The 15,690-nt window shown below is 37.6% G+C and overlaps 1 protein-coding gene across 2 annotated transcripts in view; it reads right to left on the reverse strand.

Annotated features, from left to right (window-relative positions):
- Window positions 1–228: 228 nt before the first annotated feature.
- The window catches only part of METTL25 (methyltransferase like 25), a 57,673-nt gene continuing 42,211 nt past the window's right edge, over window positions 229–15,690 (reverse strand). Inside the window, exons 10-12 of one of the 2 annotated variants that reach the window (XM_065743232.1) lie at window positions 2,648–2,722; window positions 1,969–2,040; window positions 229–535 (exon numbers count right to left, since the gene is read on the reverse strand). In XM_065743232.1, the coding sequence (XP_065599304.1) occupies window positions 437–535; window positions 1,969–2,040; window positions 2,648–2,722 (246 nt within the window). In that variant the 3' untranslated portion in view covers window positions 229–436. The remainder of the gene's footprint in view (window positions 536–1,968; window positions 2,041–2,647; window positions 2,723–15,690) is intronic. The other variant, XM_065743231.1, reaches the window with a different exon arrangement.

Genomic DNA, 15,690 nt, shown 5'->3' on the forward strand with positions numbered 1-15,690 from the left:
AGAAAAGAAAAAAACCAGGCTTCCCAGAGATTGTTGATGTCATCCACTGGAAAAATGGAAAAGTTCTATGGAAGAATAATCTTGAGATTAAAAAATACCAAGAAGAGGGACATTGATAGATAAGAATAGTGCCTTAAAAAGAAGAAACATTAAAATTATTTACAAATGTTAATCACATAATACAGGTCATAATTTTTTATAAGTCATATGTTCTGCATTACTTAACTGACACGAGGAAGCAGTGGTATTTATAAAAGAGGTACAGATCAGAATTTATTTCTTATGCTTCACAGAGGCATTGCATTTATTATTTTTGCAGCTGAAAAGTAAATAGTTGCCAAACGTATCAGTATACTTGAGGAATCAATTAAAAAGAACAGTGAGGAAATAGCAGTATCAGTTCAGAACTTTCAACCTATCTGCAGTTTGCTTCCACTTAAAGACACAACTGTTTCTTCAGAGCAATAACTGCATAGCATCTGGGGGATTTCACAGGATCGAATAACTTCACAAGCCCTGACCAGGCAATATTGTTCTGTAAAAAGACATATGATTGAAGTACATTAAAGTGTGTTTGACTTAAAAGCTAAGATATGGTAATAGATCCACATTCCAACCCCCCCCCCTCCAGAAAATATATATTTTCTTAATGCAAAACAGGAAAAACACTTAGCTAACAGTAAAAATAGTGAAAGTTTGTTGTGAAAAAAGGAAATGCAAAGGAGGATATATTTTGAAGTCAAACTATTTCTGGCACTATGAAATGACAACTTACTGCCTCCTTCATCAATAAAGCTTCTTTTTTTTCCCAGATGAACTAGAGAAAACATTACTACTTGTTTTATACAGCACATTCTACTACTGAAGCTAATTAACCGACTTTCCAAATGAATAAGGCCAGCTGGATCTGGTCTTCATGTTGCATATGGCTTTTATCATTTCTATTTTTTCTTCCTAAACATATTTTGTAAATCAACTAGTACTAGATTAAATCAATGGGTATATTACATTTAGAAAAGGTAAATTAGCACTAAATGCAGCAAGTCTGATCTCCTGTCTTGGAAATCATACAGATCTCTCTGTGATTTCTAACTGGTTGGTGTGTGAGAAAATACACCATTATTTAAATATTTAAAATTGTGTCTCTGTAAAAATACCAGCTAGAACAAAAACATACATTTACTACAACTCAATTGTTCCAAGAACACTGTGGCAAAGAAGAAAGTGAATTTTTATGTATGATAAAAAGAAGTTGTTAAAATGAAAAGTTTATAGTGGAAAAACAGTTATTCACATTGAATGGGTTTAAACTGCATATTAAAATTTCATTTTCGCCATGGCCCAAAGCAGGAGCTGGAAGATGCTACCATGTCCTCCAACCAAATTGTTGCTTGCCCAAAAATACGTTTACCAGTGCAGAGAAAGAATGATAAATGCTTGAGTTTATCAAGTCAAGCTCAAAATTAGTGTTAGTAGAAACACTGTAATATAGATCATTAAAAAGCAAATGCTACTATATTTACTCATCAGATATATTTCAGTTGACAATAAATAAACAACACGATGAGACCTAATTAAAATTTTCTTGAATCAGATCTTCTAAAAAATTTCTTTGGGAAGCTCTAAAATGCGCAGTGTAATTTTTATTGAGCATTTCCAATATTTATTTAATAATCTCTATGTCATTAAATGAGATTGGTTGCATGTACAATTTATTCATTTTTTATCATTTATTGACTTGTAATTACTATTCAATTAAATGAACATGAGCTTTACTGTTGCTGCTTTGCTGAAAATAAAAACATCTGCTGGGCATATGTTTATACTAAATGGAATGAATGCTTATACTTTGCAAATATGAGAAAATTCTACAACAGAGACTTTTGTCTGCATGGTAATAAATGGGCTGAAATAGTCTCATTTCACTGATGTAGCCTTTAGGTACCATAAAATGTAATGCAAAAATACCTGCTCCTTGAGGTAGCAAAGACGATCCAGAAGTATCAAAACTTCTATGCAGGGAGCTAACACAACCTTTAGCTGAAAGGAAGATTAGTTACTATTATGATTTTGGAAAAGAGAGCCAATACACTTCTCAGTGGCTCTACTTCAACAAAACAATACCAGGAAGGCCAATCATTTTCTAGGGGTATTGTTCTACAAATGTCACCTTGCGGGATGGACATCCTCAAAACATATTATATTAAAGACCAAAAATACATGGAAAGCCATAAAACTAGAAAACTACATTATTTAGTTGGTTTTGAAGCGCTGTCCAACATGAAAATGATATTATATGAGGCAGAGCAATTTTAAAGAGGGAAATAATGAATTTTAATAAAAAGAATTTTTATGAAATAACTGCATGGAGACCAGTCTAGGTTTAAAAGGAGGCTAACATTTTATTTTCCGGGGTAATAGTCCCTCTTGAAAAAGAATCTTCCATGTGCTCACTTTATTATTTTACTGACACCTAATATAGTTTTGGAATAAGATACAGTCCAAAGTTTGGAAGTGGAGCTGCTTTGTTTTTGAGATTGTGTACCAGAATGTAAGACAGTCCACCTCTGCATAAAACGTAACAGGTCTTTGTTCTAAACTACCATATATATACACAAGGTAATGGTATTAATCTTATAATTTTTACCATATTAAATGCTTCAAGCTCATTCATTCTGTGCTTGTATTTTTCATAGTAATCCATTATACAGCTGTCTGGGAGCTGCAAGAAATCAAAAAAAAGGTATCAGACAGTTTTGAAATATGAAATATGTTTTCCATAATTGAAAGTCATCCTACAAAATGAAATCTATGGCTTTTACTTTAACTTATTTTTTGAAAATTAGCAATTTACTAAGGTCTATAACAATTTTCCAGTTCTCATTTGCAATTACTGTTCTGCAGACAGTATTTTGCACTGCCATGAAATACAAAGATATATTCATTATTCAGAAAGTTCTAGCCATTCTTAAACAAGTATTGATGTGGAGATAACATTCTAATTTCCTTTCCTATATATCTTGTCCCTTGTGCCCCCAGCCCAAGAGATTTAAGTAGATGAGGAGTGATGTCTGGTGTCAGAATAACATGCTTCAGTCAGGACTCCAGGATGATATTTCACATTATAAACCCTACTGTCAGATTCTGGAAATAATACTTAGTGTCATTTCATTATAGGTAACCCATGTCTGAAATAAAAGTTTTTCTATTCACCTTGAACTACTACATATTCCCAATTACTTGATTCAGCACTGCCACTATACCTGCTGCAACTTTGGGCTGAATTTGATACAAGGAGCTCAAGAACTTGGCTGAAACAAACACTCCTCCCCTTTCAGCCCCCAGTGGCCACTGCACCACAGCAGGCAGAACCTGCAGTGCTATGACCACAGCTGATCTTCACAAAGCATATTCTCTACAGGCAGTTGGACTGCATGGACTACAGCATAGTATAGTTCTTGTAGTCACTATGTCTCTACTCTTCTGCTGTCCACAGTCCTTACTGCTAAAGAAGAGCTGGCTCTTTAGGAAGTGGCCAGAGGAAAGTGGTCTGCAGCATTATTAGTGATGGAGGTTACTGGGATGAGCGGAGCTGGAAGAGCCTAAGGGACTTTTTCAGTATTTGAGTTTGCAGCATGGCTACTCTGACGTGTCTATGGAAAGAGTTCAAAGCTCATCAGAAAAGTAGAGCTACTTACAAAAGACTAGGAAGAATTTAAGTATTTATACATTTTTGCACACATTTATTAGAAAGTTGTCTAAGAGCATGAGGCTAACCTAGACACAAAGAAATATTTAATAGCATAAAACAGAAAAACAAACTAGAGAACATTTCCATAAATTGTAAGTTTTCAGGCCTGGTGTGTATTATGAACTGCATCCTAGGATAGCCAAGAAGGGAATGAAATGGCTTCAGCAGTATCACTGTCACTGAGAAGTTCTCTAAGATGGTATATCAGATGGCTGGTGGATGTGAACCTTTCATCATTAGAGCAGTCTGTTCAAATTTAATGCATTGAAAAACACCTGAACAAATACTCAAGAAATTAAAAAATGGAATGACAGGCAGGTAAATAATGAGTTTATCTACAACAAATCAGAAGTCAGTTAGGAGATGGGTGTGAGGATTCATTTTCTACAACTGCCTGAAGGGATGGTGATATGGGGGTTGGCCTCTTCTGCCAGGAAGCAAGAGGATAAGTAAAACATCTTTACCAATGATCTTGATGAGGGGATTGAATGTACCCTCAGTAAGTTTGCAGATGACACCAAGTGTTGATCTGCTGGAGGTAGAAAGGCACCACAGAGGGACCTGGACATACTGGACAAACAGGCCAAAGTAAACTGTCTGAGTTTCAATAGGGCCAAGAGTTGGGTCTTGCATTTTGGTCATAACAACCCCAGGAATCCCTATAGGCTCGGGGAGGAGAGGTTTGAGGAAGAAGTTTCCTGATGGAAAAAGACTTTGATGTGCTGATACACATTTGGCTGAATATGAGCCAGCAGCATGCCCAGGTAGCCAAGAAGGCCAATGGCATGCTGGCCTGTACAAGGAATGGTATGGTGAGCAGGACTAGGGAAGTAATCCTGCCCCTGTACTTGGCACTGGTGAGGCACCACCTCAAGTTCTGTGTTCATTCCAAACCTCGATACAGAAAGGACACAGAGGTGCTGAAGCAGGTCCAAAGAAGGGCATCAAGGCTGGTAAAGGGGTTGCTCAGTCTGGGGAAGAAGAGGTTGAGGGGAGATCTTATTGAGCTCTTCAAATATCTGAAAGGTGACTGCAGTGAGAGCAGGGTTGATCTCACTGGTGACAGGAGAAGGGGAAAATGTCAAGTTGTACCAAGGAAGAATTAGGTTGGATATAAGGAAAAAACTTCTTTACAGAAAGGGTTTATGAGTACTGGAATAGGCTCCCCTGGGAGGTGACTGAGTCACTGTTCCTGAATATGTCTAAAATTCATTTGGAGGTGGTGCTCAAGGGCATGATTTAGTGATAGGTTGTTAGAGTTAGGGTAGTATGGTTAGGTTGCAGTTGGACTTGATGATCTTGAAGGTCTTTTCCAACCTGAACAATTAGAAATTGTATGAGAGGTGATGGCTTCTAGTTGCACCACACATGAAAAAATTATTCTCTGAAAGACTGGTCAGGCATTGGAACAAGCTGCCCAGTGAGATGGTGGAGTCATTGTCCCTGGAGGCGTTCAAGAAAAGAGTAGATGTCATACTGAAGGACATTGAGTAGGCACAAGCGTGGATTAGTGCTGGGACTAAATGATCTTATTGGTCTTTCCAACCTTGAAGAATCTATTATATGAGTCATGACAGAGAAAGACAAATGGCTGTCATATTTTGACTTCAGCAAGATTTGACACCATTTCATACAACAATTTCAAAAGCTAATAAGAAACAAGGTTCACATTAAATTATTAAGTGAATATTGTTTGAAAAAAACATAACCAGAGAGCTGCTGTTAATGAGTCTCTAAACAACTGAAAATCCATTATGAATGGAGGTCCATTACAAAATGAAATATGTTTTCACAATAGAAAAGAAACCACACTAAATCCGCAAATGTGCAACAGGAAAGCATTGCTAAAACTTAAAATGACTTTCAGAAATAGAAGCATTGCTTAGAAAAGCAGTTTGAAATGCTATATGGAAAAGAAGGTGGAACTATAATCAGGCAGAAATAATCAGCTGTTCCTGATGGAAAACACCAAATGGCAACCTGGGAGATACAGATCACAAGCTGAGCAAGAGTCACAGTTGTGCTTCTGCAAAAAAAAAATAAAAAATAAAAAAAAATAAAGCAATCATCATACTGCAACATGTATGGGAGAACAGCTTGCAAAGAGCAGGAATTAATCCTTCAGCTCTCCCTGGCAGTGGTAAAGCTCAAGTTGGAATGCTGTATCCATTTGGCACACCAGATTTCAAAGCATGAGCTGACTGAAAAAGCCCTAAGAAAGAGCTCTATATATTTCTAAAAGAGATCAGAAATCTAGAAAGTACACCCTGTGAAGAAAGATTCAGAGAACTGAAATTGATCAGGTTAAAGAAGACAAAATGTAGAGTAGGCACAATAACAGCTTTTGCAAGGCTGTCACCAATAGACACGGAAGGTTGTTCTGAGTATCTACAGGAGGTTGGATAAAATGCATGAAGTTGCATTGGAGCAAAAAAAAAAAAAAAATCAGTCAAAAACTTGAACAAATTTTCTGTAAAGTTAATTCAGAACTGGGGAGGGGGAGGTTGTCTGTTTCCATCCTGGGAAGCAGTAAGAAGATCAGACAAACATTATTCAGAAATGATGCAAACTTCTCACACTGAAGCACTTTTGTTTGTAGCCTTTGCATATTTTTTGAGTTAGAAAGTACTTTTTCCAAACTACAGCAGCAAGGTCAAAAAAAAGCTGACCTGGCAGCACTAATGCTCTGACTTTTTCAGTCCTGTCCATATTTTATTTTCAGTAAAGCTGCACAAATATCTAAAGGTCTTTTTTTTTGTTGTTGTTTTATTGTTTTTTTTCCCCCTCTTTATAAAGAACCAAAGCAACTAAAATACATCAATCATGAGATAAACAAAACAGCTTATTTGAACTATGCCCTATAAGCTTTTCATTTCAACTGAGAATTAAAAGGGGTTTAGTATAATGGATTTTTGAAATTACAGGCTATTGGGTAATAAAATATAAAGATCCGTATTTGTAAAAATATGACCATGAAACCTTTCTGCTTTTGCATCCTTTCTAGTCTCCATTTTTCAACATGAATCATTTCAATTAAAACAAAACAAACGGCAAAATGTTTTGCAAATAAAAAGTTGGGTCAGAAATGTCTCCTGGATGTAGCCATACTTGTGTACTGAGCCCAAATGCTTTCCCACTCCATCCTCGCTTAGCACACTAACAGAACACATCCTGCTGTCATGGACAGATTAGGTAATATTCCAAACTGTACCTCAATTAAGAGTTTGGTTTGAATACAACAGGCCAGCTGAAACAGAGACAGTGTCCACAGAAAACTTGGCGGAAAGGGGCATGAAAAGTATAAGTGATCCTTAGCTACACGGTCAATTTATTGGAGGAAGACCAAAATCCAGATCATGTTGGCTTTGACTGAAACCATGACAGATTGCCACTTGGCTTCAGCACCCAACACTCCTCAGCTGTCCTTCTGAGGTGAGGCACAGTCAATTACTGTTAGCATCTTCTGGACAGAATTGGACTTACACATACAAAGAAAGCCCCATTTAGCCACTGGAATATGTGTAAAACTGTTCTCTGAGCAGGATTCCCACCAATCTGTGAGCGTACAAGAAATTTTATATACATGCACAGAACATTTTTTCTTACATTATGATGTTGTTCGTGTGAACTCATGACGAGTCAAAAATGTACAAAGGAACCTAAATACATATATCATGCCCTCGTCTTAATAATGCTTTTCCACTCAAAGATATAGCTTATGTTACTGAAATTCCAGTAAGGTTCAATGCATACAAGAGTTCTTGGCCAGTATACTTTGCTGATTTACCTTCTGATCTTTGTCAGGCTGCAAACACAAGTGCTTCTTCTCTTATATACTGTGATGGTGGCACATTCTTTCTTTCAGAGTGATTGCTTTGTGGACTGGTGTGGAGGCCAAAATAGCCAAAGCAGCCAAGAGGTATTAGAGAGCAGCAAGGTTCCCAGTGTCCCTGTTACAACACAGCCGCATGCAGGAGATGGCATTGAGCCCTACAGGGTGCTCACCTTCAAGGAGCACTGCAAGGCTGTCAGCAAATCCTCGAGAGCAGATGAAGTGCTGCACGCCTGAGCGCAGTGCTATACTGCAATTGCACAAACATGTCAAAAGAGCATGTGCTGAAAAGAAAGCAGACGGGCACAAGGTGGGTGACAATGAGAAATACCATGCTTGGCATTTCTCCAGAGAGTCTTTTTTCAAAGCTGTGTCTTGCCCCAGGAAAAGAATATTTTGATTGAACTGAAGAAAGTCTTTTCCTGTCTAACACTGCTCAGCCCCTTCAAAGGAGAGCCAGATCCTATGGATTCTGTCCCACAGTCAGGTTAAACTGATGTGATTCTCTTTGCTATCCCAAGAGACTGCCTTCCCCTGCACTGACTGCACATTCACATTTCCTCTCTTCTAGCACCAGCACTATCACGAACACTGGCAAGAGTACCAGAAAGTAATAAGAACCCTTTAATAAGAACCCTTGAGCAGAGCCACAGCACAACATGCTTGGGAGGCAATACTACACAGCCACTTATTATAATTTTCTCATGACTAAGGCAGTTAAAAAAAATAATCTTGTTTCTCACATAATCCAATAACTGAAAAAAAACATTCATTTAGAACTTCATTTGAAATACAATCTGTATTATTTACAATTCTAATGGAAGTAAAAGTCCCTGTCCTGGTTTCAGCTGAGATAGCATTAGCTTTATTCCAAGAAGCTGGGAAGTTGCTTGTAGGGTGAATAACCCAGAAGAATAGTAACCACACAAAATAATAAAGGTGGATGGTATATTTTTTGTATAGCTTATCCAGGTAGCATAAAGACAATATAAAGACAACCAGTAAATAAGGAAAGGCTCACCTGTCACTGATGGTCAAGGCTTGCCTAGGACTTCACAGGGGAGGAGTCTCCAACAAGAGAACCTTCCCCAGTGGTGGTCAGCCCTTAAATGGGGTCTGGGAGAGGTGGAGCCAGACTCCACCCCTTCTGGTCACACAGGTGAGTTGCCTTCACCTGTGCTCCTGCAGCTGACTCAGGGCTCGCCTTAATCAGTAGTTCAGGCCATGATTCAACAGTTGCCATACAGTGCTGTACTTGGCATTTATTACGAGAGTAATGATGGTTGCACACTGATGTTTTAGTTGTTGAGCAGTGCTCATGGAGTCAAGGACAATTCAGCTGCTCTTCCTGTCCTGACAGCAAGGAGCTGGTGGGGCACAAGGAGCTGGGAGGGGAAGAAACTGGAACAGCTGGCCTCAACAGACCAGAGGGATATCCCATACCATATGGCATTGTGCTGAATGATAAAACTGGGGGAGCTGGACAGGGCAGGGAGCTGCTGTTCAGGGACTGGCGGGGCATGCATCAGCAGGCAGTGAGCTATTGCATTCTGCATCACTTGTTTTATATATTCTTTTATCATGACTATTATTATTTCCCTTCCTTTTCTGTCCTATTAAACTACCTTTATCGCAACCCCCAGTTCCCTCCCCCACCCTCTATGGTGTAGTGAGTGTGGCACTGAGCTGCCTGTCGGGTTAACACAACAATCACACTGCTTTAAATTGCTGTCAGACTGAAATGCTATGCTACCATAATTGGGATAGCATTTTGCCTTTCTGAAAAACAATTTTGCTTGAAAACAGCATTATGCAGCATATATATGCAGAGTATATTTTATACACTGCAATACGAGTGTTACCTGAGCCTTCATTAAATATTTCCTTAAATAACAATGGAATTTTATAGTTTGAGGTCTTCACTTTCGTTTAAAGACCTGAACACTGAATGTGGTGGCATTAGAAATTTTTCTGATTTCTGCAAAACTCTTTTTTCCCTTCCAAGCATAATTATTTATGTACAAGTTAGTTCATGTTTTAATGTTTCATGCACTTCCACTACTGATAGTTCCCCAAGTCTAAGTACGTGGCTCTTAAGCAGTTTAAAAATTAAGTGATGCAATATGATTCTTCCTCTTATTTCTAAGACGAAGAACCTTCATTTGCTAACTGCATTTTATAATCACCTACCAAGTCAAGGTATTAACTTAATATCAGAACACAGCAGAATGATGTTTTCAGGACAAAGTAACAAATACCAAAAAAAGGGGTAAGTATTCCTACATGTTTTATCACAGCAAAGAACCAGGCATATACTTTTCAAAGTAGCAGCTGTGTGGCATACCTTCGTAATACCTGACTTCCAAGAAAGTGGTTTCTTTTCAATGCAAGTTAGCAGACAAATGAAAAAATAAAGAAATATTCCCATACAACCACCAGGTTGTCAGAAGATATTTCATTGGCATTCTTTTAAGCAATCTACTTGAAAACAAAACTGGCTTAGCTCACCGACATCTCAAATAGCTAATTTGCAATTGCAAGCAGTTATTCTGTAGTTCAGACTCTTAGAAAGTATCTAGAAAACTTTGAATAGATAAATATTAAAGGTGGATGGACTAAAGTTCACTCTATTACTCTATAATGTTGTCACAACTGTGGAAACAATAAGCACTTTCTTGGAAGGATGGAAATTCCAAACATATTGTTTCAAAAAAGTTCAGCTTTCCAAACACTGTAATGCAACTTATCCTCACAAGCTCCATAAGGATAGAAGCTTTTCATCCTGCCCTGGGCTCACCCATTCATTTAATCCCAGTACTGTTTGGCAGTGACATGTACAGAGCACAGTGTCTCTTAATTATATGGTTTACAGCATTCTGCTCAGCATTTCTGGATAGTGCTGTGTTCACGTTTAATGAATCAGAGATCTATCTGAAACACAGATGATGTAGGACCAAACTAGGAAATACACATGATAAATTGCAAATGGCATTGTATGGGAAGCACAGGTGTGGAATGGAGAAGGAACATCCTCAAAGCCTACTCATTGTGACATCAGTTTAAGGTCAAAATCCTGACAGACTGCTCTGAGAACAAACATGGGGAAACAGGGCTTCTACCTGCATATTTCTCAGAGGGACCAGGAAGCTAGTTAAAGCTTGTCAGATAGCCCCCTGTTTGGTCTGGAAAAGGGAAAAGTCCATGCATTGTGAAGCTGTCTGCAAGGTATATTTATTGCAGCATTTTTGGAATGTACTGTATTTGGGAAATATCTATTTCTACTCAGAGATGTCTTTGACAGTCCCATCTTGAAGTTCTTGGATTTAGGCTTTGCTTCCATCTAATACTACAGGTATATGAACACAGCAAATTGGAACTGTTTTTGTATTCATTTTAGAAAGAGAACTGTTATCATACATGCAAGCAAACAGAGCATAAGTTATGTCTGCTGAAAATGTATTCAGGAATGAGCACAATATATTAAATATAGATTTAGCTAGCAAGAATAACTGGCTCATGAGAGAAGACATCTTAATCCATGTTCACTTTGCCATCTGAGCAATTATAAAAAGGTAACATACACTAAAACTGCACTTCTGAAAAGTGATAAATTACATGAAACTTTTATTCCAAGTGTATCTACACTCCTTGTGCAAAGCTGGTTATCTTTAAAATTAACATATCCTCATTTTATTAAGAGAAAATCAATAGAATTAACTTTTTATTAGTCTTACAAAACTCAGACTTTTGACTTTCTTTGTTACTTGATATATTACTGTTAGATCACTCAGCTAAGCTATTTCATTTCAGGCTTTGCATATACGTACAGGCTAACATTACTGTAAGGTGTTTACTTCATCAAAATGAAAGCCAAAAGTCACATATGCTCTCCTGTTTATTCTCTTCAAAAGTATTGCTTTTTTCTATTTTTTTTAACACACTATTGACATATGAAGCATATACTAAATAAAGTTTATCTGACAAAAGATAACCAATTATTGAACTGAATAATTAGTGCAATGTCATAAAAATTCTATTTTCAGTGTTCTTTCAAGAGTTTTATTACTCAAAATTAAAAACTACAGAGTTTGCAAAAGCACAAAGTCAATGTATCAAAAAGGAAGTCATCTGGGAATTCCAGTAGATCTGAACTAGGAAGGCCACTGTATTTCAGATCTCTTTGGATTTATTCAGTGTTATTAAAAAAATGCAAACATAACTACTGTGTGAAAAGGACTATTTCATGAATTAATGATATGTAATAACTTCAGAAAACCTTCAGAAAAATAAGAGAAAATCATATATAATTATTTCTCAATTATTATTTTTAAATAATCCAGAGAGTATCAGTTATTGTAGCAAAATACTAACAAATTCATTTCATTAAATATGCTTTAAAGACATAACCTTTGTAAAATCTGCAGTATGATATTACTTATCCATATTTAGATACACAGCTAAATCAAGACTTCAAAATATTCTGACACCGGTGGACAAAATATATCAAATATCAAAGCTGTTTAAATCACTTAAGATGACAAATGAGCTTTTTACAGGAGTTCTTCTTACTGTGTTATTAATTTCACTGCTACTGCAATGGGTACAACACCTCGCGGATGGGTCCAGTGCCCTTTGCTGATCCAGCAGTTCAGACCTGACAGCTGTAAATCTTTGAGAGATGCTCTACCTGAAGCCTGGGATCAAAAAAAGACAAATGGGCAGCAGCTGTTTTTAAGAAGTCTGGTCAGGGTTACAGCAAACAGGGATGATGGAAAGTGTGCATTAACCATCTGTTTATTGTTGCAGATTCTTATCTCAGGTTGCTCACCAAATAAATGACTTTTTCAGCAGGAAGCAACTTCAGGTTATGTGCAGCCACCAGGTGGTTCAGAACTTAAAAACAACAGTCAGGGGAGGCCTGGACACTCAGTTAAACAAAACCAAGTGAATCTGCCACAACACATTCACTGACTGGCACGAAAACTTTTCTTTGTTCATGGGAGCTTAAGGTGACCCTACCTTTAAAACTTCTACTCTACTCCACAGCATATGTCTGCATCTCAAAGGGTTAAGTGATTTGTGGAATACTTCGACTAAGACAAAGTAACTACCTTATATGCTATTAGCCCCTAGCTGCAGCTACAGTGTAAGTATAGCAGGAGATGAAATCACAGTGACTAATAGCTTTTCTTTGCGTATGTGTCAGGAGTGTTCCCAGCTCTGTATATCTTCTTGCAATCAGATGTGGCACTAAACAGTGTTTTGTCCTGAAATGAATCCTTGCTGCTTGCTTGCTGAGGAGCTCCACCCACTGAGGTTCCCACTTAGAATCACAGAATCACTGAGCATCTCAAGTTGGAAGAGACCCACGGGGATCATCGAGTCCAACTCCAAAACTTAACAGAACAGTTGTCATACTGGCTAGACCACAGGTCCCTGAGTCTCCCAGCCTTAACCTGATAAGCCTGTAACCTCTCATTACCCTGTGAATAACCTTTTTCCTGATTCATCCCAATAGGAACAGGACACTGGGCAATTTAAGAACACTTAAATCTATCTGCAAAAAGGCCACAAATTGTGGAAACGTCATGTTGAAGAAATACTGCAAGACAAAGGAGCAGCTGCCCTTGCCGCTCAAAACAAGTGAGACTAACAGTATATGAGAGTGCAGCTCCATCAGGAGAAAGAACAGGATGAACACTTAATTCTCTGGCACGAGAGTCCCATCCTCATGTTAAAATAGGCAAAAAGGGAGTAAAAGGGAGAAGAAACCTGATAGAATTTATCCCATATCCAAGCAACACTGAATGCTTTGCCTGTACAACATGGAGTGTATGCGAACAGAGTGAGAAAAACAACCTGGAATAAAATACTGCTGAAGCCCTGAGCAGGGATCCATGGCCCAAAAAGCAATTCCATTAGTTCTGAATCTAGAAGCAATATAACCATACCTGTGAAGCATCAAACTCACACTGAAAGACCTTTCTCTGCCCTCACAAAAAGAGAATATTTTGTCAGACGTTCAACAGTCACGCTGCACGCCTCAGTTTTACTACCGAGAAGAATGGTCTTCAAACAAAAGGCAGGAAAAAAGTTCATTTACATCTCAGTGTGTAATCTGGAATTGACAGGCTCTTCTACACTGAAAAGAAACACTACAGAGGAAATTATTTTGGCTAATGCAATGGGAAACTTCATACCCCAAAGGGTACCTTGTAACAATGAATGGATGAGTGGTAATTGCTACTTATTGTAAAAAAATAAGAAAAAAGTTTTACTATTCTGTCTCACTCTCACTCAGTCCTGATTTAGAATCTTTTCATAAAGGCTCTGGTTCTCATTTGTCATCAGCAAAGACCTTCCCATCTATTTCACACATGAAAGAGGTGTTGTTCCAGTGATGAATTGGTGGGGTTGAAGGACATAAATATCTGAGAAGAGCCCTCACATGAGCCCTCATTTAGCAAAAGGCATATGCTCACATAAGTGAGTGTTGAGGTAGGTTGGGTGTTTCAGGCAGTTGCCTTCACTCTTATTTTCCAGATCTGAGAAAGCAAGAAACCTTTCTGATTTGACCAAGTTTTACTTAGCTGCTTTTTGAATATTACTGAAAGAAACTGATACGTGAAAACAACGATTGCCTCCTTTGACTATGAATAATGTGCATGTTTTTGGTTATTGTGGTAGTACTATCCACTTATGCTCACTCTTTATTTGTACTCTTCCTCAGGCACCAATTTTTAGCCACCACCAGAGACAGAGCAGACGTTTTGTCTATGCAGTGCAGCTGCTCTTTTGTTCATTTTTAAAAACAGAACTAGAAAACAAATTCTGCATAAATTTCTCTTTGATTTGTTGTCTGTGAGAGCAAGTGCATAGCATTCATCACATTTTTAGCTATGTAAGTATTTTTTTTTCTGAAGAGAGGAATTTAACACATTCTCCAGTACTGTGTAGATATACTGCTGACTCCACCATGAAAACTGCAATGTCAGAGCCACCATTGAGGAAGCAATAACAACTTTCCTCACCCTACCATCAAAATAGCACCACTTTTGTACTGCTGCAGATTTGAATATAGCTGGGAAATGAAAAATATTATTATTTAGATCAGCACAAAACTCAGTTGTCAGTGTGCAGCCAGCTGCACATAAAAATGAGGAGAAAGATGAGCAAAAATGAGTATTTATTTGAATGAGATCTTTAGCTCCCACATGAATGTGCAGCTTGAAGTGGTGCTGAGACGTGCTTCTATCAGGGCAGCATTGCCCAGAGCCTTTCTAGCAAAAGGCAGCACTTCTAAAATCAGGCACATTATCATGAAGTTTCCATGCTCACTAGTTTTATCAGCAGAATTTAATCAATAATTCATTAAACTGGCTGTAACACAAACAATCCACTGCTGCTTTTGGGTAACTGCACACATGATAAAAGAGACACCGGCAGTTACTTTAAACCAGCACGAGTGGGTGATGTTAGCATCTATTCATACAGAAAAGCAAACAGCTAACTCAATTAGCAAACAGATTTTAATCCTTCTAAACTAATAAGCCTTTTAAAATAATAATAGCCCTTCAAAATAAATAACCCTTTTAAAACAAAGTGGACAAAGTACTTTTCTTAAAGCTGTAAGCAAGATTCCCCCATCATTTGTGATTATTTGTTCTTTTAGCTGGCTATTTGTTTAACGTTTTTATCCCAGTCCACACTTTAATGAACCTATAAATTCTATTTGATTACACATTTTGACTTTGGATATTAAGCATTGATTTACCAAAAACTACTATAACACTCAACTTAAGTAATTTACATGCTTAGGTATATATTAAATAATCTGCATAATGCCATCTAGCATATCCGCTGCACAACTTATTCTCACACTGCAGCCATGACTTTCCATTCACATTGCCATATTCTATGCCTAATGCTATGTTGCCATCTATTGACCAACTTAGCAGCTGTATTGTAAAGATATAACACAAAGCACTCGAGAAACTAAACAAATTCTGAAAGATCTTTCAAGCTTACATGTCAATTTTGTACTTACTTCTTTTTTTCTCTACGTGTTATTTTACAAGTTTTCCATTTCTCCTTAACATTCATTAAT

This window comes from Cyrtonyx montezumae, unplaced genomic scaffold, assembly GCF_038088225.1.
Source record: "Cyrtonyx montezumae isolate F1298 unplaced genomic scaffold, pur_monq_1.0 scaffold_3, whole genome shotgun sequence".
Taxonomy (NCBI): Eukaryota; Metazoa; Chordata; class Aves; order Galliformes; family Odontophoridae; genus Cyrtonyx; species Cyrtonyx montezumae.